Source organism: Lasioglossum baleicum, chromosome 3 (genome assembly GCF_051020765.1).
Source record: "Lasioglossum baleicum chromosome 3, iyLasBale1, whole genome shotgun sequence".
In the NCBI taxonomy this organism is placed as follows: domain Eukaryota; kingdom Metazoa; phylum Arthropoda; class Insecta; order Hymenoptera; family Halictidae; genus Lasioglossum; species Lasioglossum baleicum.
The window spans coordinates 14,636,132-14,660,779 of NC_134931.1; the positions used below are offsets into that span (position 1 = coordinate 14,636,132).

The 24,648-nt window shown below is 37.4% G+C and overlaps 1 protein-coding gene across 8 annotated transcripts in view; it reads right to left on the reverse strand.

Moving 5' to 3' along the window:
* LOC143207389 (uncharacterized) overlaps positions 1-24,648 on the reverse strand; it is a 233,409-nt gene that overhangs the window by 114,982 nt on the left and 93,779 nt on the right. For 5 of the 8 annotated variants that reach the window (XR_013008663.1, XM_076420812.1, XM_076420811.1 and 2 more), the window contains one exon: positions 21,417-21,602. The exons of 2 other annotated variants lie outside the window; for them this stretch is intronic. Coding sequence is in view for 4 of the 6 variants with exons in the window: in XM_076420812.1 (XP_076276927.1) it covers positions 21,417-21,602 (186 nt within the window). In the remaining 2 variants the exon portion in view is untranslated. Of the gene's footprint in view, positions 1-17,301; positions 18,106-21,416; positions 21,603-24,648 lie in introns of those variants that run through there. One more of the 8 variants, XM_076420816.1, reaches the window with a different exon arrangement.

Here is a 24,648-nt window from a genome sequence, read left to right on the forward strand (position 1 = left end):
ACGCCGTCAATACTTTGATCAATTCGACGACGAACCCTGAAATAGCTCAGGGCCGACGAGAACTCGAGAACGTTCCTGGAGTGGTTTGGAAATTTGTCGAGTGGTGGTTAAGGAACGTGCCCTCCCGTACGCGTCGCCCCTTGTTCCAGTTAGCGTGCTTCAGGGGCACGAAATTCAGCGGTATAGCATACCTCGAATTCGTCACGACCGAAGTAAACTCTATAAGATTGTCCATAAAGTCCAGAAACTACATATAGAACAGTATTATCACCCGATAATTAGCTTTCCAATTTAGCATTAACATCCGTCACGAATTCTTTCATTTTAACCCTCTATTCCGTTTTGTACATACAGTAGTGTACATACTTCTCTAACTTCAGCGAAAAGAAACTGCAGCTTCTTATATTATTATCGACGTCTCATGCTACGTTCATTTTCTATCTTTTTGCGTTTCATGGTTATACAAATATTTCCGTAATGTATCGGATCGGTAGTTCGAGGAGTTGCAAAATTTGTGGAAGAAAGAGAGTTTTACGTTAGTTTCGGTAAGAATAATTTTTCATAACTTCCGACGGTCCGTTCACCTTGACGTGGCCAAAGAAAGTGGAAGTTTTCGAAGTACAGTGAAACTGAAGTTAAAAGTCTCGCAAAATGATGAATCTTTTATTTCGTCGTGGAAAGTGATGGATTATCCCAACGCGATCTATCGTAAAAAATTGAATCCTTTAGTCTACAAGTAAAAGTATATTCAGATTTTATAACAACTTCAAATTGTTTATAAATCATCGACTGTGTATGGAAAAACATTTCCATTTCCATTAATTCGAAATAGGTGTCGCTTATATTACAGTGAGCCACGAAAGTATTCGAACGCTCTTTAAAACAGAATAACTTTTTTATAATTGTACCAAACGACCTGATTTTTTATAATCAATTAGAAGCATTCGTTTACGAAATGAAACGAAAAAAAGATTTTCCAAAATTATAACTTACAAGATCACATGCAAAAATAAAAAAGGCATTTTCTTAAATTTTTTCATTTGGGCCGCCTTAATGAAAATTTAAAATATATACGTTTTGTAGATTTATAGTAGTTACACACATGCTGAAAATTTTATCGACATCGATTAACATACAAACGAGCTACAAGCGGTTAAAAATGGTGAAAATCGTAGTTTTACACGACTTTTAACCAGTTTCTGCTTAAAATCCACAGAATTTCGATGAAATTTTCAGCATGTGTAGAACTAACATAGATCTACGAAACATATATTTTAAATTTTCATTAAGGGCCCAAATGAAAAAGTTTTGAAAAATGCCTTTTTTATTTTTGCATGTAACCTTGTAAATTATAATTTTTGGAAAATCGTTTTTGCATGTCATTTCGTAAACCAATGCTTCTAATTGCTTACAAAAACATCAGGTCGTTTGGTACAATTATAAAAAAGTTATACTGTTCTAAAGTGTGTTCAAATACTTTCGCGGTTCACTGTATTGTCTGTATTGTATATCTGGCTGTAGAGCTTCATCCCGTTGAATACAAAATGTTTTCGGTAGCTCGTACCCACCTTTAGAATTCTATTTGGAACGCGTTATTACTGCAATAGGATAACTTCTCTACACCCCACGCAAGGGAGTTATGGTCGTGTCCGATAACAATAGTCACACTGTTAACCGAGTTTTTAACAACTGACCGTTAGGTGCGCTCTCAACGCGTGTTTCCCGACAGTTCGAATTTTAATTTTAATAAAATCCAGACGGTCGATTCGGGCTCACAATGGGACTGGCAATGACAGGTTTCAAATTTCATTTCAAAATTGTGCTCCAACACCAGCAATATCCACCTCCGAAATTGATATTTTTCTATCGAATTACAGTTCCCAGTGGTTATACATACAGGGTGTCTCAGCTAAAGAAGGCCACCTAAATATCTCCTTTATTTTTAATGGCACAAAAAACATATTTATGGCATAATTTCAATGGTATCGAAGGAGGATTATCATAGAAGAACAATTTTTTTTGTCCGGTTATTTTTTAATAGATTTTTCGGGGGCATCGTTATTTTGTATCGGGAAAACTTGTTTTTTTTATTGCATGTTGTTAATAACTTGAACATATTCAAACGTATTTTTTCAGCCGCTATAAGATGGAATAAAAAGAAATAACGATGACCTTGAAAAACTATCAAAAAATAACCGCACAAAAGAAATTGTGCTTCTATGATATTCCTCCTTCGATACCATTTAAATTATGCCATAAATATTTTTTATGCCATTAAAAATAAAGGAGATATTTAGGTGGCTTCCTTCAGCTGAGACACTATGTATAATACATTTTAATGTATACCCGATTGTTCCACGCGAAGTGAAGAACTTTGTATTGAATCAGGTATTGTAGTTACGAGAACAAGCACTGCACAGTGAAACAGAACACTTGAGAAACAAGTAGTCTGTGAATCTTCATACTTAAATTAAAAAGTATTTCTTCGTTTAATCATTTCGCTACGTACAAGATAATACAACAGTATCTTTAACACTAAAGCTACCGAGCCTTACAAGTAACTGGTACATGTTTCTTTATCAAAATGACAAGATTGATTTTATTTAGACATTGTGCGTCTCCTATTATAATACGTGCTCTACTAAAGATATTCATACAATCAATTCTTATAAAATCATTTTTATTATTTCAATAATTGTAAAATAATAAATTTGGAACCGGTCATTTTGACCGGTGGTGGTACGTTTTTATAAGTTTATATTTCACGTACAATATAGTCACTATTCTTCTCTACAATTACAAAAGATGACTATATAATTTTTCGTTTTGCACTCCGCTGTACAGTACAGTTTTGCGGCATCTATAAAAATCGAGCCCGAACTTATGCAATCATCTGATAAAATGAAAGCACCATTGAGGTGTACACACGTTTTATCTACCTCCTTAGTATTTTCCGTTTTCAATGTTTTTCCTGGATTTCTCGCGAACCCGGCCACCCTGAATGTACATTTGCCGACCAGAAATTTACAAACCCCTGCACTCTCACTCTTTATTGCTTTACCACTTTCTTTGAGCTTTCCCGCTAGTTCCTGTTCTCTTCCTCTACGTCGGTTAACCCACTTTATTCTATTCCCTCCTGACGTCTTTTCTTTCCTCTCCCAAGAGCAGCGTTTTCATCCTAGAGCAATTTCTAATTTAATTCCACTTCGCTGCGCTGACATATTTTTCAACAATAGAGACAGTTAAATGGTGAAGAATTATTGAAGATTTCCACTGTTCTATCGGATTAAACAATTTAGCTTAGTACAGTGCGCACAATATCGTTATTGGCGTTAAACGACGATAATAACAGAATTTACCGCAACGCTTTACGAAGTTAAATTGCAGTTTTTCGCTCGGGACCGAAAACGTTTGAACGGGACAAGTGGGAAACATGGGTACTGCGAACAAAAGCTTTTTTCGAACTGGTAAATACACTTCCCGACGTGAAATATTTGATATTTGCACCAACACGAGTACAGTAGAAGTGCACTGAATATGCACAAAATTAAAGTACCGAGGACCGGGGGGATCTTTTAGTATAACAGGTCGAAAAAAATCCATTTCCATTTTGCAGATATACGGTAGGCGCAGCATTTTAAAAATCTGCTTCTATATTTCATAATCGTCTTTCAGAAAGTAACGAAATTAATTTTTAAAAATTGCTCGTTCAAATCGTGAAAGAATAATTTCCACTGTATAGCCGGACAACAGTTTATAAACATGAGAATTTATGAACCTGACAATTTGTAAACCTAGAGGCTATAACCTGGTTTTGTCCTAGAGCCATTTCTATGAGAGCGGTTTCAATGAGAATATCACTTTCCCCTCGGCAACGAGGCGATTAGCGTCGCTTGGCATCAGTCCAAGCGACATCCGTCGCTAATTCATCCCTTAGCTTTTCACGGAAGCCTGGACTCAGATTCCCCGCCATTGGTCCTGCTTTCGCGGGACGTTGCCGTTCCTGGTGGACGTATTTTTCAGGGGGCGTCCACGGCAAATGTCTCCGGAATTGGGACATCGAATTTTCAGCGGTCCAAATGGCGCAAATAAGAGACGACGCCGCGAAAGAATCTCGTCCGGGTGAGTGGTTACCCCATAGGAGGACTTCTGAAGCCACGATCGTTTGCTGGTCTGTTTCCTTTCTACCTCTCCCCACCCATCTCACTGCCATTCTTCCATTCCCGTTCGGGGTCAAGGGTGCGACGAGACAGGGGATTTGCAATTTGTACACCGGAAGACGTCGCGTCGACGTGTGCGGGCTCATGCGTACCATCGGCAAATGGACGGGATTATGGCTGCGACACGTCCGCTCAGATGAAATTGTGTCCATTTCGGGAACGAGATAGGTATTCTTTGTTTCGCCGGACCGACGATTCGCTCATAATTCGTGGGATCCCATGTGTCAAAGTTTTATGATCATCCCACCATCTATAAATTATGGGCGTTCGCGTAGAGCTTGAGACGAACGCTGCCATCGTCGCGCATACGTGAACGAATAGTATGCGGAGTGGTTTGTTAACCCTGTGGAAATGATCGGAGACGGTATATGGACTATTGTTCTTTATTAGGTCACTGTATAAAATCCGTTATACAAATCGTAAGAGATCGTACTGCACTGTTACACAATCTTTGACTCTACGAAGTGTTTACTCGATAATCTGTGTCGCGATGACAGTTGCGTGATATTATATACTCGCTCGCGGTGTCGCGGGGAGAGACGGGGGACCTTTGTCTTCGCGGGCCTAGGCTGTGTTCTTGTTTAGGAAACAGCTGACTTGGTGACAAGGAGAAGGACGCGATCTGTTTCTCCTTGTTTGTGTCGATGTTTTTTAGGAGTCGGTTCGTTGCCCGGAGGTGATGTTCGGGCCACGGCTGACTCGATGATGAGGAAAGAACGCCGTCTTTTTTCCTCATCGTTGTTTAGCTGCTACAACCATTTGCAGTCGAAGCTACTTTAATCCTTGCAAGGTTAGGTCTAATAACACATAAATGGTGGGGTCTCTTATTGTTAGACCCCGACAAAAGAATTTCATAAATAGCCTCGTTTTTAATAAATTTGGGATAAATAATAACACAGGATAAAATGTAAACAAACAGATTTAATTTCATTCATATGAAAATTCTTTTCGAAAATCTGAAGCTGGGGTCTCCGAGACCCCACATTACCTTGCGAAGGTTAACTCGAAAATGTAACATTTCATTCGACCTAGAATATTTCCGTTCCCTACGATTTTTAAAATTTTACGGATACGAAATTACTATAATACCTCATGCAACACCTAAATGTTTAGTAATTGATTACATACCAACACATTTTTAATAATGTAAACAATATTTTGAATAAGGGTACAGCAATTTTTAGTGGCGCCTCTTAAAATTTCAGAGATTTTATCTACGCCAGGTGATTCAAAAATTTTTAAGTTTCTGTACTTCTAAAAAGTACGATTTAAAAAATCGATTTTTTGGCCTGTTTAGTGAAAACTCAAGGTCACCTTGATACCTCGGAAGAAAGGAGATATAAAACATCGAATTCAAATCATCACTAACATTTCATTTAATACAACCAATAAATACAAAGTTGTTTTAGGTAATAGTATTAGATGATTGCATAAGTTCGTGCTCGATTTGAAAATTGAACGGTTAAATTTTAAAGAATACTACTTTATTAATCAATTATATATATGGTCAACATTCTTTTCTAATTGTAAAAAATTTAACCATTTCCTCATTTTAATTTAACCAATCGTTTCACCAATTTTATTTTCAATTTGGGCACGAACTTATCCAATCATCTGATATTTTTACTGACTCATCGTTACACTGGTGGATCATTGCGAACTTTTTGGAACAATAATTTTATAGTCTCTTGGATTGAGAAACGTCTGCGTTCAGGTTTAGAAAATTCATTGGCAGAGCTGTGCTCGAGCAGAGTCTAGTAGAACGTATTTAGGGAAATCAACGACCTTCAGGATCCTGGCGAATGAAGCATTCTGTGTTCGGAGGAAACCCCCAAAGCGAGTGCTCTGTCATAAATCCTCGCCCCTCTTTCCCTTTCTATCTTTCCGTCATCCCGAATCCCGATGTCTGGGTTCTCTCGTGTCATCATCGCCCATATAAATCCCGTTGAGTTGGCGAAACGGAAGTTACGGGCTCTGGGTCATCGAGCCTCTGATTCCAGCATGGCCGAAGTTCGCTATTGCAAACCTCGTCAATAATTGGATTGGATGCGACGTGAGTAACTGTAGAACGACTGAACGTTTCGTTACCCAGATAATCGACTAATTGGTACTCTATGCTGCTTTGGTTTCACAAGAGTGTTATCGTCTGAGAGATAGAACCGTAAACAGATTGTTGTTTCACGATTGACGTAAACAAATATAGGGCATTTACTTTTTAATTCTAATATTATTATTCTAATATTAACCCTGTACACACAGGGTATTTGGACCCCATAAATTCTTGGAGGAAAGCAAAAAGTGAAATTTGTGAAATTTGATTGATTGTTATATTCTATTCGATATTCTAATATTAACCCTGTACACGGGGTAATTGGACCCATAAATTCTTGGAGCGAAGGAAAAAATGAAATTTGTGAAATTTGATTGTTTTTTAAAATTTAAAACCTATCACAGATAGAAGTCCTAGAAAATTTTTGGAAATTTTCCATTCGACAACTTTTTTGATTGAATTAAATAAATATCTAATTTCTGAAAGTCCAAATGTCAAGATTTAATTATTTCTTGTCCCATTAGAAACGGAATTAAATGTCGAACTGTTTATAATTATTATTACGTACTTGTATACGATATCTTCATGTAAGATTGGCACGTCAATGTTATGACCTACTTCCGGAGAATTTTATTTGATCGCAACGCGGACAGCTGCTTTTTTTTCTCTTTTTTTTCTAGACCGGTGTTGTTTCACGTGTCATCCGTATATCACTTTAATCTTGTCAGAAGCAGAAATTGGCATGTTCTGTTTGTAGTAGAGCAAAGTAATCAAGATTTGTAGCGTACTACCGAAAGGTTCACGTCACAATCGAATTCGAAAACTTCGGTTCGATACCTGCGCGTGAAAACGCGAGAGAAAATGACAAAATTGCTTGCCGAATTTTGTCAGCGAATTCGAGTGCCTCGCAAAAAGTCACTAAAAATACCGCTACACACCTTTTGCGTATACTACTTCATTTAAATATTCCATGATCAATAAATTTCGTAAAATATCAAGTAAAACGAAATGATGGCTTCAACCAAAGTACAATTTATCGGCTTTTTAATGTTATTTTTTTAATTTTTTACGTCAAATTTAACCAATATAAAAATGTTCTTAGTTCTGATGACGAAAATGGAGTGAAATAATGATGTGTTTTAATATTATTTAAAATGAGAATTGTCTCTAGAACATTATAAATATTTGCTTCCACAGGCTTGCAGCCGTTTCCATATTTTAACAACCGGTACATTACTTTCTATTTAGTATAAATGTAACGGGAAATGTCTCCACGCGCTATTAAAATGCTTTCATTCCATAGCATGAAGTCGTTGTCACATTTCAGCATACAGTAAATTACTTTATATTTAGCAGAGGAAAACAAATTCTCATATGCGAAATTTCATTGTAAAGTACGACTAACGTTTAGCAAGTAATGGTAAAGACGGCGTAATATGGAAACTGTCGTTATCCCAGCGGAGTCCAAATCGTTCTGCGGTATTTCTAAACACACTCGGGATTTGCGGTGTTATGTTCTTTACAGCAGTTCGCATGCGCGCGTGCAAGTTTTCCGAACTTCTAATCTTCATACTACATATACAGGTGAGATTTAATAAAGCCCAAAGGTTTAAATCTGGATTAGGTACTGTAGGTAGTAGGTAGTGATCGAGCAGGTCATTGCGTTTTCATCCGAGTGTTTGAAAAACTTGTGAACCCGTCGTTTTATTTTTATACTTGCCTTAAAATTACTACTCCCTCTGTCCCATAATAATAGTAGCAGTTGATGAATTTAATTTGTTCCTTAATAATAGTAGCAGAAGAAAATAAATATAGAACGCAACATTTATTACCAAAAATTATAGATTACATTACACAATAAATTAAAAATAGTACTCCTTATTTTTATTTTGAGTGTTCAGATAGTTTCTCGATTTTTCAATAATTCCGTTACTGCATTTTAAACTTGTAGGTAGGATCCCTTGGCTGCGAAGCTTTCCCTATATGCGTGAGCTTAAAATTATTGGAGTCATCGTTCTTCATTGCTTCCAGCATAACTTTTTTTTCATCTTACTTTTACAATGGGTTGATATTCAACCATGAAATAAAACAATTGATTTCGATCAGCGGATGAAATTAGAAAAATAATTAGGTTAACCTAAAAATTGAAAGATGTGTCAAAACAAATGATATCATGAATCATTAATTTTGATTGAAGGCTTCGCAATTTGCGCTACAACGTAACTTACAGCTGCGTTCGCCAATAATTCCCGTTTAAATATTCACTTGCTACTATTATTGTGGGACAGAGTAAGTACCTTTTAGTGATCTTTTTTGTATCATAATAAAAAAACTTTTTAAAAACCACACTTATATTAAAATGCACTAAAGAGGAGATAATCATTTTTGTAGACATTAGTGACTATAAATAAAAGCGTGGAGCGCTAAACTATATTGACGTAATCTTCGTGGACGCCCCACGCTTTTATTTATAGTGACTAATGCCTAAAAAATTATTTTCTACATTTTAGTGCATTTTAATATAAGCGTGGTTTTCAAAAAGTTTTTTTTTATCTCCAAAGGCCGAGCCGAATGTAGAGAAGGACAGCGCGTGTAAAAACTCTTTACTATAAAGAGAGACCACGCGCGGGTCTTTGAACAGTGCCGGCGATGGCAACTGTCAGCGTCTCTTTCTTTCTGATACGCTATCCTTCCTTGTGCCCGAAACGTTCATCGTCAATTAAACCGCTAAATACAGTTGAAATTATATCGAAATGGTATCATTTGGTATCATTTTGCATTAGAAAAATGCCACGAATATGTTGGTGAAAGTTCCATAAAAAAATAATGAAAAATAAAGAACATTAAATATTGGTGTTACATATTGTGATGACGCTCGGGCGTTTGAACTGTGCCGGCGACTGCGACTCTCGCAGATCAGATTACTAAGTTGGGAGGGATATTCTTGATCGCATCTATCGTATAGAAATTGTTGCGTCTATAGAGGATTTACTGTAATGGGTCGATTATAACCCGGAACATCAAAATTGTCATTTAAGTACTCAATTTGTGGCAATCAACCCTTGTGTAGTCAATTGGGTACCCGGGTGGTATCCATTTACTGTATTTCTTTCAACAATTTGTTAATGTTCCCCTAAAAAATATTACAAAATTTCTCTGAATGTCCATTCTCCACTCGCTAATATATTAATTTACGGTCTTATAATGAAAATTTGTACAAACGTGTTAAATACAGTGTGTTTAGAATTGTCTAGAGTTATTTAATGGCATGCTTGGCCCTAATTAGAATTAGTTACGGACTTGGGTACGGTTGAAAGTTAAGTGTCTTGTTTCGTATTATGAAAACAAACCAGCCGTACCCCGGTCAATGACAATTGACGCTTCGCAGGCCCACACTCGGCTGAAAGGCGGCACTAGTTTTGAGGATGGATCTTTGAACAAGGGATCTTTACGAAGAAATCATTAATTAGAGCAGTGAACGGTCCTGAGCATCGTCAATTATAGAGTTATAAAAATCGTTCGTTGTCTGAGGATTAGGGTGGATTTATAGTGGAGCTGCGAGCATCGATGATAGCGGCGCGGTGAAAAGAAACCAACGTTCGTGACAACATTTCGACACATACTAATGAATAAGTACATATGTATTTTCATTGTTTTTCTTTTTATTCACCGCACAGCTCACCTCGCTGCTCCACTAAAAATCCACACTTAATCAGGAAAAACGTGCGCCTGTGTATGCGGATACCTTAGCTCGGCCCGGTTCCACCAAACACATGAATGTAAGGGTCAAAGTGCAAGGGGTTGAATAGCGACGCGAAGAAGTACCAAGCTCGACAATCAAGCATTCCCATGAGTAAAAACAATTTTGGTCGGTGGACGACAGAAGGCGGTGGTGCCCTTCGTTCCTTAACGGAATCTAAAGATAAGGCGGACATATTTTCTGCTCTCGTGCGAGCGTCTACGGTTTCGCGGTCGCGACAGAGGTTCCTTCGTGGCTGGTCTTGTTGACAAACGAAAGAGGCACGCCGTTACGCCAGTACGTCGTGATATCTCGGTTCCTTTGATGGCCAACCGCCGTTCTGGGACCCGGTGAATGTATGTATGTACGTATACATCTCTCTATGTATATGTACAGTGGTATACACGCAAGTGCACCGTGTGCACCGCGCGCTCCTCGACCGGAGCCGAGTGCCCTGAACTCTCGACCTTCTTTAAGGAGGGTTTCGATGAGTGGCCACTTCGTACAAAGACCCGATCCGGAACTTATATCGGCGCATGGCTGAAATGGCTTTTCGGTAATCCCGAGAGATGCCGATGACACGGAATTGTAAACTCGGTGCATCGTGTTCTGTTTAGTTATAGTTAGACACTGACAAGGGACATCATTACTTATCCGCAGCCAGCGACAGAAATCGAGGTGAAATCAAAATTCTATTTGTTTTTTAATATACATGGATGTATATCTCGATGGGAATTTTTTTTTTTTGGTTAAAATAACATGATTCAAGGAGAGCTTTAAGGTAATTATGCGAAATGTTTTGAATTGATTTTAGTATGTATTGAATTTCATCACATGAAATTTAGAAAGGAGGAAAAATTTGTTTCAGAGACTGAAAAATAGGAATATTATTATTATATATTGAATAGATTAAAAATATTGCATTTGGCAAGAAAGTAATTTCGGTATTTTAAGGTGAAGTAAAACCGAATTTCTTTATTCAAGCGATGAACTTTGATCAATGAAATATTTTCTTATTTATTCTCTTTGGCAAAAGATCATCGAACAAAAGGGAACATATCTTATTCATTAAAGTTCATTGCTTGAATAAAAAAATTGGGCTCTATTGCACCTTAAAATACCAAAATTACTTTCTTGCCAACTCAATAATATAAAGGCACCTTTAAATCGTCCTAATGTATTTGCCACTTTAAATTACAACTACTCTTTTTTATCGACTGAATTTTTATTGACTGAATTTATTTTATTATTTATTGGATTTCGTTACATGAAATTTAGAAAAAGGAGGAAAAATTGATTTCACAGACTGAAAGATACAAACATCGTTGATGTTTTCTTCGGATTCGTATAGATCAACAAAATAGCAATGATAATAAAACTTCTGAATGAAGAAGAGTATTCCAATAAAAAATTCCCGCAGTAAGAGATATCCAGAAGGGAAACTCACCACAAGAGAGTAACATAAGAGGCTCAAACACAAGCTGATTATGTTTTACAAAATAGTCAACCTGCAACCACTAATCAGAAGCACAGACAGCTTATACGTTTAACCACGAACGTGTGTAAACCGCAAAATACGCTACTTCCATGTCGTCGTAAAAGAAATCCACAAGTAATACTTTTCGATGTCTACATGTCGACTGATAATTTTCATTCACTGACACTGAAATCGCGGAATGAAAGATTTTCGACAAAATCGACTTTGAAGATTCGTCAATTTCACATCAGCCCTGATTTTCTGACATTTTATAAAATAATTCTTGAATAGAAATCCTCGTTCCATAGAGGTAACTTATTTTGACCGATACACAGCATCATAAATTCAAAGAGTCCCGAATATTTTTGTCCTAAATCCTGCTCCGCGAGAACAGAAATCGTTCATTCGGTCACCTGACAAACAAACTTGTTCTGCGATCGCTACTTCAATGTATCGGCGTGTCAGCCACCGTTACAACGAATAGGATTTTCCTAGTTTTCGTTTCAAAGCCACTCCTCGTCAAAATAAAATCCAACATGAAAATATCGCGCACAGGTTTAACTGGATTAGCGTAATATACATCGTGTAGCTCACAGAATGCAGTGATTTTGTACGAAAAAGTCCGACAAATAGGACGAACACGATTTTTCCGAAATGTCCGAAGAGAAATTGTTCCCATACAACTCGCTCACTTAACAATTATAGAGATTGAAAAGACACATTCATGAGGAATTATTCTTAGGTAATATTATTTTAAAAAATGGCTAAAAATTTGGATGGACACTTTTTTCTTATACATATTTACAAAGTAATGTATAGACTACCGATTTTTATGCAAAATAAAAATTGCCTTCATCGATTGTAAGAAACAGGAACCAAACAAAAATATCTTTCCTCTTTTAAAAATTGTAGAATTCTTGAAATGTGTTCATTGTTTCAAATTTCGGCCTTTCATTTTTTTTTTTCTATAAATGCACAAAATTCGCAGTCTAGTAATGTAAAATAGTGAGTTTTAGGGTTCCGTAAACCTAGTGTTAATCTTGAGGTCACATCTCGGTCCGATATAAGAGAAGGCTGAATCGATGGAAGGAACTAAACGTGTATGATCAAAGTTTCGTTCCGACAGGATGTTACTCGGCCCATTGAAACTCATAATCCTCGCGTCTGCATAAAAGTCGGGGTATCTAGTAGGGCCAGTCTCGTACGGTGAAAGAAGCAGGAACGCCACTGAATCGGTATCAAGTAAGTGAGTACAAGAGAGCACTTGTACTTTTCCAGGTTCCGGCAGGCTTTCAAACAAGCCCGCTTTTCACGGCGATTAATTAATACGTCTACGAATGTGGAACCTGCTCGGCGGAACCGTGGTTCGTAGCCGCGAGAATATTAAAATTCGCTAAACAAAACATTACAGTAAACAGCGAAAATAAAAAACAAGATACATTTTTCGCTGATGTTCATTGATATATAAGATAACGAAAGCACACACTTCAATTTCGAAATTTCAGAAATATATATTTTTGGATTTTGGTCCGATATTTTTCTCAATTTTCTCGAAAACCGTTTGTTTTACGAAAAAAGGTAATAGAACATAGAAGACGTGGCCTGTCCAGATCTATAGGTTTTGTTTAACATATTTGTCGACGCGGTAAATAGTTTAGAAAATATTTGAGAAAAACGATTTGATGAGCTAATTAATTATTAGCTGTTCAGTATTATACAGCGTGCAAATAAGTTTGTTCCCCTTTTTTTATACGCGCGATCACAATTTCTGACAGAATTACTTCCCGATTTTGGTGCCATCTGAAAGAGCGTTCTTTTAGTTTTAAGAAGAGTCGCGATGAGCGCTCTAACACAATACGAGTTTCCAGTCCTGTGCAACAATTTCAAGCAATATGGTGTGCGAGATGCATCATTTGCGTCACTGCTTACTCTATGCTTTCCAGCTTAGGATTAGGATTAGTAGCTATTGAAGCTACTGAAATAGTTTATGCGGCACTGGGGGAGAACGCTGTATCTTACAGAACATGCGAAAAGTGGTACCAAAGATTTAAAGCCGGAAATTTTAATTTAGAAGACGACGATCGTTCAGATGCATCGAGAAAGTTCGATGACGGTGAGTTAGAGGAATTGCTCAACGAAAATCCGACTCGGAAGCAAGAAGAATTGGCAGAAATATTACATCTCATGTAATAAAATCTTGAATTTCGAAAAGAAGGGGAAAGAACTTACTTGCACACCTAATATTTTAATGTTTGAGGACCTTGGAGCTGAAACTTTGCACAGAATAAGTACAAGAAATTTCGACAAAAATTTTCGACAAGAGTAAATAAGAGCCACCGTAGTGTGACACGGTGTATTTCAAGATCTTTTTACAGAAAGTTGCCAGGAGTTGAAGAGTTTTCCGGTTATGATTCGGCGTCCCTTCAATTTCGCGGAGTGATGTATTAACGCGAGCGGTTTCGGATGAACCCAACGAGGCCAGGCCGAACGATTTACTCGGTTTGTAATCGAGGAACGATACACACAGAATAGAATGAAAGTGGATGAAGCACTCGAGATGGGTGGGTGGTTTGAAAGACGGGTTCGGGCGTGGAAGCGTTCGCGACGAAAAGAAGACGAGAATAAAGAAGGTGGTGGGCTGCGATGACGAATGGCTTTTTCGTAGCGCGACATCTCCCAGGGGCCGCGGACCTGAAAACCACCCCTTTCCTCCCCGAACCCGTTCGGAATCGAAAGCAACGGGATTTTGCTTTGATTTATTGCCGTGGTCCCGCGTGTTGCATTCGAGAGGCAAGACGACATCTTTCTTTCCGTCTGGACGGACACGACGTATGCCGGGAACATGCGTAAATTTTCTTGTCTCGGAAATAGTGAATACGATGCTTATAGATATTTTCGTACCTACACGGTGGCCTGTCTGTCCGCCGGCAGAAACGTATGCCGTAATTCATTTCACGTTATTCCGGTGTTACATTGTGTTCCGAATAGACTGTACAGTTTAGCGCCAATCAAATCGTTTCGTGCCAATGTATTCTCGAAATAGCATTCGAAATCGATTTTCCTGCTTGCGAAGTCGGTTTCGTTATCGGGCAATGTTGGAGAAACATCATTCCAAAGTACATACTATCGATAAATCGGTAATAACGAATTTGAACTTTTACAATGCGACTCTCTGCGAACCATCTCGGATATTCGATATTCAATAATCAATATTCAATATCCAATGCATTATAAGTTTATATTGCACAGTTTACAGTTTCCCTATTACACAATTTTTATCGTTTGGCTCTCGACATCCTTCGTCCAGACTCATTTCCCTCACAATACTTATCGTCACGGTTTTTATTTTTCATAATGATTATTCATGATTTGAATGAACACTGACGTCCCCAATCTTCGAATAAAGAAAGTTCCAAGAAGATTTCAATATCGCTCTCATTTGAGGACATTCGTACCTAGTACGAACTCCTACAGTTCGCGCACGGAGATTGGCAGTCTAATTATCAGATACTGTAAATGAAGCTGATTTCGGAGTAAATAGTCGTAGCACAGCGACGAGACAGTGACACTGTACACTTCGGCGGGAGAATTGTGATCAGTCCTGTCGCGAAGTCGGTTTCCCACTCTCCACCGTGCAACTCCAGCGAGAAACTTCGTGCCGGCTCGGATTTAGCAGCTTGGAGAATCGATACCTTCGCATCTCTATTCCAAAATTCTCAGGGCTCTTAGGAACAACTTCCAGCTTCGAGGAAAGCGAAACTTCGTCGTGCTCCATCAACTTCCTCCTCGTGACTTCATCGTTTGCAGACAGTATAGACATAGACTATAGACGATAGACTGTTCAGTTCACGCACCGTAAACACCTTGACCGTCGTGCCGTGACACTAAATTGTACAGCAGAGGAAAGTTGCCTAATATCAAGAGTGTTTTTTAATTGTCTTCTGGATGAAAATTTGCTTTTATTACTTAAGACCATTCTATACAGCATTAAAGCTGACAAAATATGCCATATAATTGACTCCATTCAGTTTTTCGCTATCTCGCATAGTTTTCGAGATATCCGCGCTCAAAGTTCACTAATTATGAAAAAGAAATTTTTGCCTTATTTGACTAGCTAACTCTTCAACACAATTAGTGAACTTTGAGCCCGGATATCTCGGAAACTATGCGAGATAGCGAAAAATTTAATGCAATCAATCTTATGGCATATTTTATCAGCTTTAATTTTGTATAGAATGGTCTTATCGCTAGGACACATAGTTTTCGGGATATAAGCGGAAAACCGAAAAAGGGGACCTTCTCAGCTCCTAACTAGTCCAAACAAAGTCCCAAAGTTAATTGTGTTGCTTCTATTTCCCTCTACACCCTCCTTATGAGCATTCATTGACTGGACTATTTTGTACGCGAATTTTAAGAAACTCGAGTCAAATAAAATCTTCTTTTTCGTGGTAGTAGCCTTTATAGATCTGTAATAAATTAAAATCGTACTGAATTCTGTCATACTTTATATGCTAGCATTTTGTGCTTTTCTGTAGCAGAAATGCACAGTTTGCACGAATCAGCTAGGTGTCCGGATATTTATGGACGGTATTGTATATCGTGCGCGGCAATAATATCGATCCAAGTAGTCGTTAACTTCGCTTATTTTCGCGCCAGTTAATATGTATCCACTGCCGTGAATGTTCCATTAACTTGTAGCAGCCTGTCGAACTGTTTCCTTCTGTTTCGGTTTGACTCAACGTGTACTGAACGTCGGGGAACAACTTAATGACTGTGTTGTTCGTGCACCGTGGAGAAACATACTCGAGCTGCTGCGTTAAATTCCGTACTCGCCGGGACGTCAACGAAGATTCCCGCTGCGACGAGGCTTCTGTCATGCCGGACGATAACATCGCAATACATCTTCCACATTTAATTTACAGCCACGCTCGATATCACAAAAACTCCGGTTATTCAATTTTAATTAGATTCTATTTCCGATCCGCATCACCGCCGCCCACGGCAACGCGCATAATCGTTGCTGGAGATCACAGTTGCGCGAGATAACGATTTATAAAGAGATTCAAGAAGATATTCCTTTATCTCATTCAGTCGTCAATTTAAAGACAAGGTTTATACAATCTAAATCGATAAACGATGCCTCACATTCACTGATTTGACAGCGGATCTTTATGCAAAATAAAAATCTTCTACCTGAATTGCTCAACAGACTGCAGTGAAATAGATTTTCTTAATACGTTTAATCAGTTGCACATGATATAACACTATTTTTAAATTCTTCTAATGTTGTGTAAAGTAAAAAATTTCAATTTTGTTGTTTTCTTAAATCCTGTTCGAAGTTTATCTCATTTAGTCGTCAGTTTAAAGACACGATTCATTCTTCTACCTGAACTGTTCAACAGACTGCAGAAAAATAGATTTTCTTTCTTCGTGCGTTTAATAAATTGAAAATAATATAACAGTGTTTTTTTAAATCGAGTTCGAAGTTGAAAGTACGAGTTCAGTTCGAGCCAATGAATTCTTAGGTTAACGTTGACGTTGCACAATCTGTTAAAAATCATTCCCTCGCGATAGAAAACGAAGGGTTCACTAATTTAGAGCGTTGTTCGAAATTGTGCAACGTCTACTGATCCTGTGACTTCATTTCCTCGCATAGGCCACGCAGGACATTGCACAAAGTCCCTTGTTCAAGGATATTGGCCCGTAAATCAGTGTCGCTTTTCCACTGCGCGTGAACCTACTACGCGTCAATCGCCTTTGTCTATTTGTATCCCTAAACGGAACTGTTAAATCCTATTAAATCCTTCGAACTTACCTTTACCACACACTGTATGAAAAGCGTAACGATAAATGAATGTGCACACTTAATTCTGGGTACATAAATTTTCGCACAAACGCTACTTTTCTCTTTCAACACGCTTCCGTCATTTTGTACGTGCACCAAACTTCTAATTGAGGGGAGCACAGTGTGGCAGATTTCCAATTGATAAAATTTTTACAACAAGATAAAACTGCGTGAATTTTTGCAAACGCGAAACTTTCACTATTAACTCGTCAAGAGTGAAACGAGCACTGGACAGGCGGGAACGTTTTCGGCTTAAAAAAAACTAAAGTGACTTTCGGTAATGGGAGTACTAGAAAGTACACTCTATATCAGCAAATTGGACGAAAAAATTTAGGTAGTCGAACCGGTGGAGAACTTGAAGTAGCGCCGGAACCGTGTCCATTTAGCTTTATATGTAAAACTTTCGGGGAGTGGGCGAACATTTTCGTTAGGCAATCGAGCTCCAATTTCACATTAATTATCTTTTTCTTTCCGATTACCATCGGTGACCTATCGCCGTCCCCAATTTTGAACAAGTACTACACTCTTTCGTGCAAACGTGAAATATGAGACGCTAGAAGAATTGAAAGAATTTAAGGAGCGGCATTTTGATTCGGCTTCTGTATCTGGCAAAAATTCTCGGGTCCGTGCTGTTTCTTAGATCGTGTAGTTCTACCGGTAGAGCACCGGTTTCCCAGGCCAGAAGTAACCACTAAGTACAGTTCAAATTATACCATTATGTTATACAAATTATAGAAATTAAACATATAGTTTAATTATACAATAAACAACATATATCTTAATTAATTGTACAAATTAAACATATGCAAATTATGTTTAGTGTAATTTTAATCAGAAAAATGCCACAAATAAGTTGATGAAAGTCTCATCAAATAATAATGCATAAATATCGAATCTAAGACAAGAATAAAAATAACGCGAAGGATTCAGAGCAAAAGGATAGCTGCTAAGAAATGATTATCCTGCCAAAAATATGGTCACGATAAAAATAGATCGTTTGTCGCATTATAAATGTTTAGCAAACTACTTAGACTAGTATACGTGACATCGCAGAGAAGTGGAAAGCTTTGAGAATTGTAACAGCAGAGTGTTCTTCGACTAAGCTCAACTTACGACTATTAAAACGAACTTAATTTGCATAATTGCTCAGTAATTTTCCACGTAAAGTAGAATGCAATCCTTCGGTTTGGTTTAACTCCTACAAAAGATTTATACGAACCTTTGACTGCGCTACAAAGATAAAGTGATTGCCCTGTCTTGTTATTTTTGATTTACGTTAGTAAACGAATTACTAAATATTACGAAGTAGTTGCACATATAAATATAATTAATGAAATATTGTTTCCAATAGCAGCTGGACATTTTTGTCAATATTAACTTTTACTATTATCTGATTTATTATCATGTTTTGACAGTGTATTCCGAATAAAATCATTTTAGTTTCAAGCTATAGAACCTCCGAAATAATTTGCCGATTAGCTTACATGAGAAGCGTTTCTAATTATCTCTTGGCATCAAAGTAGAAACGTTTCGATTGATATGATAGCGAATGGCTGATTAGACAAGAACATGAGTGGAGCCAGCTCGCGCAATAAACCAGACAGGAGAAATGCGAAAAGCGGGGCCCCGTCTGACCCTCGAGCGAGCCAGAAGTTGAGGGAGAAAGGGGCATAAGTCCTGGACGTGTGGTTTTTTTAGTGGGCATTGTTTCCCCCGAGTCTCACACTACTCCCCTACCGGGGGTGTACTCAGATGTATTTTTTCCACACGCCCTCAAACTAAAAAAGAGAAAGGGACAGCGAATGGCTGCACTGAATGACACACGTCCATCAGGATAAATCACGAACAACATGCTTATCCTGGATTCCATACGTTTGCCGTAGCCTGTAGCTTACGCAAATACACGATGTCCACAAATATGCGGAGAGATTCGCTCGACTACCGTTTCGGCGTTATTTGTTGCTTTCTATTTGAGTGCTCCTCTCTGTTTTATCGCACTGAAAAAAGATTTCAGTTTTTCACTCCGCGTGGAGAACAAAAACATTCCAAATATTGTTTTTTCCAATTCATAAATCCACACGTTTACATATCGAACACGTTTGCGAATTATAAGAATCTCATGATACGAGCTACAAAAAATAACAATTCTTTTTTCATAAATATATGTATGTATACGTTGACGTGTGTATGTATATTTCGTGGTACGTGCTTTGACATGCATTTTTATATCTTCATATTTCTACAAACTCAAAAATCTTTTGATTCGAAACTGAACGGATCGGTCGAAATTGCGAGTCTTGCCTGTCGGAATTAATGAAGATCGTTCCGCGCAGTCACTTCAGTTGATGTTGGATTTTCACCTATTATACGGATTTAATATGATCTTTCTTTCTTCAGGAATAATTTAATTTCCTTTCCTTCTCATCTTTGACGTTCCCTGAAAGTTTACCAGCTTAACGATCCTTTCCATTGACACACCCGACGGAAGTGACTAACAGAACGATCCTCATTAATTCTGCGATGCGAACTATCCAATTTCGTCTTAATCGATATTCCAAGTAATTATTGTGAAATGACACAAAAATCCAAAAACACGTATTTTTATTCGTAGAACACAGATACGAGCTTGAATAAAAATCGATTAACAATTTTAAAAATATACACAACTTAGCTATGTAAATCATTCCTCCAGCACTAACAGTTTCCAAGAAATTCAATCAAATATATGTTTCTGATCCCCAAGTTTCAGGGCTGTTTCCACCCCTTCAACGTGAACGATGGCCGATAAAAAGAAACATGTGTCGAGTATCTTACCAAGAACTACCTCTCTCACAAAATTTACATTAAAATCGATTTGCGTAACCTGAATATGTTCTCTTGTTAGATGCAACTGACAACAGATTCTGTTTGGTTACATGAAGAGATCGGTTATGTCGAGCAGGAAATTCTCGCATGTTGGAGAAACTGCTTAACCCATCCGAGAATCCAAGCAACCGAATATAACCAGAACTGAGCAATATAGCTCATAGTGTGTACATTTATGCAACAACGTGGAGCGCGTTTCTACATATAGTCCACTCGAAAAGGTTGATTTCACGAGTAGACGCGCCTCGAAGGAGCAATTGAACCATATCGAGTCGAGCGTGCAAATGATCACGAGTGTGTGTGTGTGTGTGTGCGTCGTGAAATATTTCAAATTATTGATTCGAGTACGCGAAGACATTTTTCGGTATAATAGTTTAAGAGGTCCAATGGAAAATTATAAAACTTTGAACGGACTACTTCTCTAAATGAAGTTGATCAATCTCGTACCCTTCTCAGAAATAGCTGCACTATTTCTCCCTCGAATGAGACCAGCTTAATTAATTAGGAGTCAAAGTCAGTGGCCAACATCTTTGATGATAAAAAATTGCTAAAAACCACTGCTAATAGAACCACAGGATCTAAGAAACAGCACGGACCCGAGGGCTTTTCTTAGATCAAGATTTTACTGTATTATTTATAATTAGACAGCGGATTTTATGCATTTATAACAAAAATGAATAGGTGTAATCCGACACAGTGAAAACATTAGAATAATTTAAAAACACTGTTATTATTATTTTCGACCTACTAAACATATTAAGAAAGAAAATAAATTTGTATTTCACTCTAGTTGATTGCAAGTAAGGTAGAAAATTCTTTTTTGACATGAAGGTCCGCTGTCTACTTATAATAAAGCAAATCAATTTCAATTGATCAGGAACTATGAAGTATAACAAAAGAAAAGCTAATTTAGTAAAAGAAAATCATCCATTAATAAACCTCTGCTTTTGCAGTTCATTTTGATTTTTCTGCTTGATCTCTCGAAACAACGTTCACCTCAGAAACATGTAAAAAAAAGCTTGATGCATGTATAAAGATTCGATGTAGCGTTGGCTGTCGTGAAATCGTGAAAAGCGCCAGTCCCGCGAGACTCGAGCAACGCATAAAACCGAAAAATTCGTTAGTAGTTTTGAAGAAGTTACAGGTCCGCCGTAACATTTTCCAGCGTGTTATACTCCCGGAGGCATGAAGCGTATAAATTAAGGTGCAGGGTCTCTTACCATAGGGGACGCATTTCGGGATGGGATGATTCCAACCGTCGGCAGTGCAAGTCAGTATTTTATGGCCCTTCAATCTACGGCCTGGTTCACACGAGTACACGGTCTGCAGAGTGCCATCTTTAAGGACCCTCTCCCTTACCGCGCCCCACTCAGGTGGCTGTACCAAGGGACAATTCCCGAGAACTCCTGGAAGTCGAACAAGAGACCTTTAATCATAGGAAAAGCTCCACGAAGTAAAGAGATTAGAAAATTCGGAAAAATCGTAAAAATGTTCCGCGTTACAATGACTTCGTCATCCTCGAACGTGATCAAATTAACGGGTTACTATCATGAACAGTTCAAACATAAAAGTTTAACTTCAACAATTTCTTCAATGTACACCCAACTCATTTCTTACACAATTTTAAAATAACAAGGTCCAAAAAAACACGATATGTATGTATTTTGACAAATATATATTTTCCGTGAACGACTCTTCCAAAAATGTTCCGCCTTACAATGGCTTCGTCAACGTTGGGGTTATTATGAACAGTTCAAACATTAAAACAAGTTCAACAATTTCTTTATTGTACACCCAGTTATTCTTTACACAATTTCAAAACGACAAGATCCAGAAAAACACGATATGTACATATGTGTTTTAACTTTAATTAATTAATTTGTTTGTCTCCTCTTTAAAATGTTTACAAACTTGGTGTACAATTTTTTTACCCGTTTTATTAATGTTCAAATGAAAGGTGTACAGGCAGCTTTATAGTGGCACGATATACAGCATGAGGGCTTTACACCACCGTACTCGGTTTTCATTTTCGTTCCATAAAACGGTGAAAAAGGATCGTACATGTATTTTTGAGGTATCGTTGTGTAGGGGTAGTTTCAATCTTCAAATTTGTGGAACATTCATCCAAGAGAACAATTTTTTAATATTCTTACAGAGAACTGTAAGTTGCCCGGGCCTGAGCTACATCAAGTAAGAATATTTTAAAGGAAACTGAACAATGATATACGAAAATATATTGCACAAGCATTATAGAGTGTATGATATGAAATACATTTTATGATCGAATAAGTATCTCAAGTTTCAGTCCTGTATCACTGGCGCATCCTGTAACAATGTAATAACGAATAGAATAATTCCATGTTTCCGCCCAACTGTCGCAACGTATTAGTTGTTACGTACGTGTAGTACGATGCGTAATTGATTAATAGCAACAGTGTTACATCACGTACACCACAATTCGTGGTTTGAATTTCCCGGTGCCGTAAATCCTACTTACGCTCGATCGCGGCAATGTAACGGGCTTTGTGAAATTAATCACAGAGTTAGTTGAAAAGAACGCCAATTGATATTCCTGTATTCATATAATAACTATGCGGGGTGTACAGGTTGCATGTATATTCAGATTTGAATATCGCTGCTATCTACTAATGGAATTTACGAGCTCGCGAAATATATAAGATTTGCAGTGTGTAAATCGGCACGCAAGGTCCCAGAGTTTCGGGCGATACTTCTTAATTGGCGGGCCGAATTACCGGTCGAATCTTTCAATTGATAAATGTGCTAATAGCGAACCGAGACGATTTTCAGGGTACTCGCTGCGAATGCGGATAATCGAATCGAAGTAATTAACTGACCGTATGGCGATAATGTATCAAATAAGTGGTTCGACGGGCGACCAAAGCCGGTTCGAGTAAGCGTTAAGCACGAAATTTATGTTCGTCGATAACGACTAGTTAAAACTTCATTCTTGCACCCTACTGCAGGAGATTCAGTGTATCCTAAGAACAAATGAAAGCAATGGACAATTAATTAAACGAAAAATAACCAACTAATTTAATGAAGATGAAGAGCGATTTAAAGTCCATTTTACAATCTCTTCTTATAAACTAATTACTAGACTGCGGATTTTATGCGTTTATATGTGTATAATATACGCGTTATATAATAAATGTGTTTATATAAAAATGGGTAGATCTAATTTTTTATATATCCTACTATATTATTTTCAACATATTAAACATATTCAGCGAGAAAATAAATATTTATTTCACCCCACCTTGTTGCAAATCGGACAGGAAATTTTGCATACAAATCCACAGTTTACCAATTACACAACAGTGCATGAAAATTGTTCATCGAATAACTCACTGCCTTGTTTTTAAAATACAGCATGCAATGATGTAGGATAAAAGCAATTGAAAAATAATAATGGATGATTACATTTTAATGTAAAATGTTCATTGATTCTTCAACGTGTTAATTGTTTGTTGCAAATCAGACAGAAAGTTTCGATTTTACACAAAAATCCGCAGTCTACCAATTACACAACAGTGCATGAAAATTGTTCATCGAATAACTCATCGCCTTGTTTTTGAAATACAGCATGCAATGATGTAGAATAAAACCAATTGAAAAATAATAATCGATGATTACTTTCTAATGTAAAATGTTCATTGATTCTTCAACGTGTTAATTGCTCCAAAAAGTGATTGAAAGTTGTCTAACGCTTCATTCCAATACTTTGTGAACTGATTTAAATCGTAACTTGAGGATTATGTATTAATTCCCGGCTAACAAAGAAAATGTGATGAAATCTAAAGTTTAATTAAGTCTCACTGTGCAGTCTCGGATGCTATTGTTTGCACTGCCTACGGATAGATAGTGAGGGAAAAGTCCCTAAAGTCGACTAAAGAGTCGAAGGCTTATCGACAGCATAACATTTTATGCGTCCATAAACACTGCCTCGCAAAAGTTTCTTAGGACCGTAAAACATCATAACGCTAACAACTTTAAACAGTAATATCTTGCAAAGTTGGACGATGTTCAAAATGATACCATAGCACAGTGGAAAGTGTATACTAATAGCATTACACTGGTCAAAATGCGCAGCTATTTAGTAACTTTTTTTATTCGCATTATCTTTTTCTTTTCAACGAAGAGAAAGTATTAAACAATGTCAAAGTAAAGTGTTAAGGAACAGTTCCTTTCGAAAAGAATGTTTCTGTCTTTGATAGACAATAGATATTCCCAAAAATAAATGCAAAAAAATTTGCACCACTTGGACCAACAGGTGAAAAGTATTACACTGATCAAAACGTGCAGCAATTTAATAACTATATTTTCTTTTCAAACGACACAAAGAGAAAATATTAAACAATCTCAAAACAGAATGTCAAGGATGAGAAACAGTTCCTTTTCAAATTGAATTTCCCCCGAAAAAATTGAAAAAAT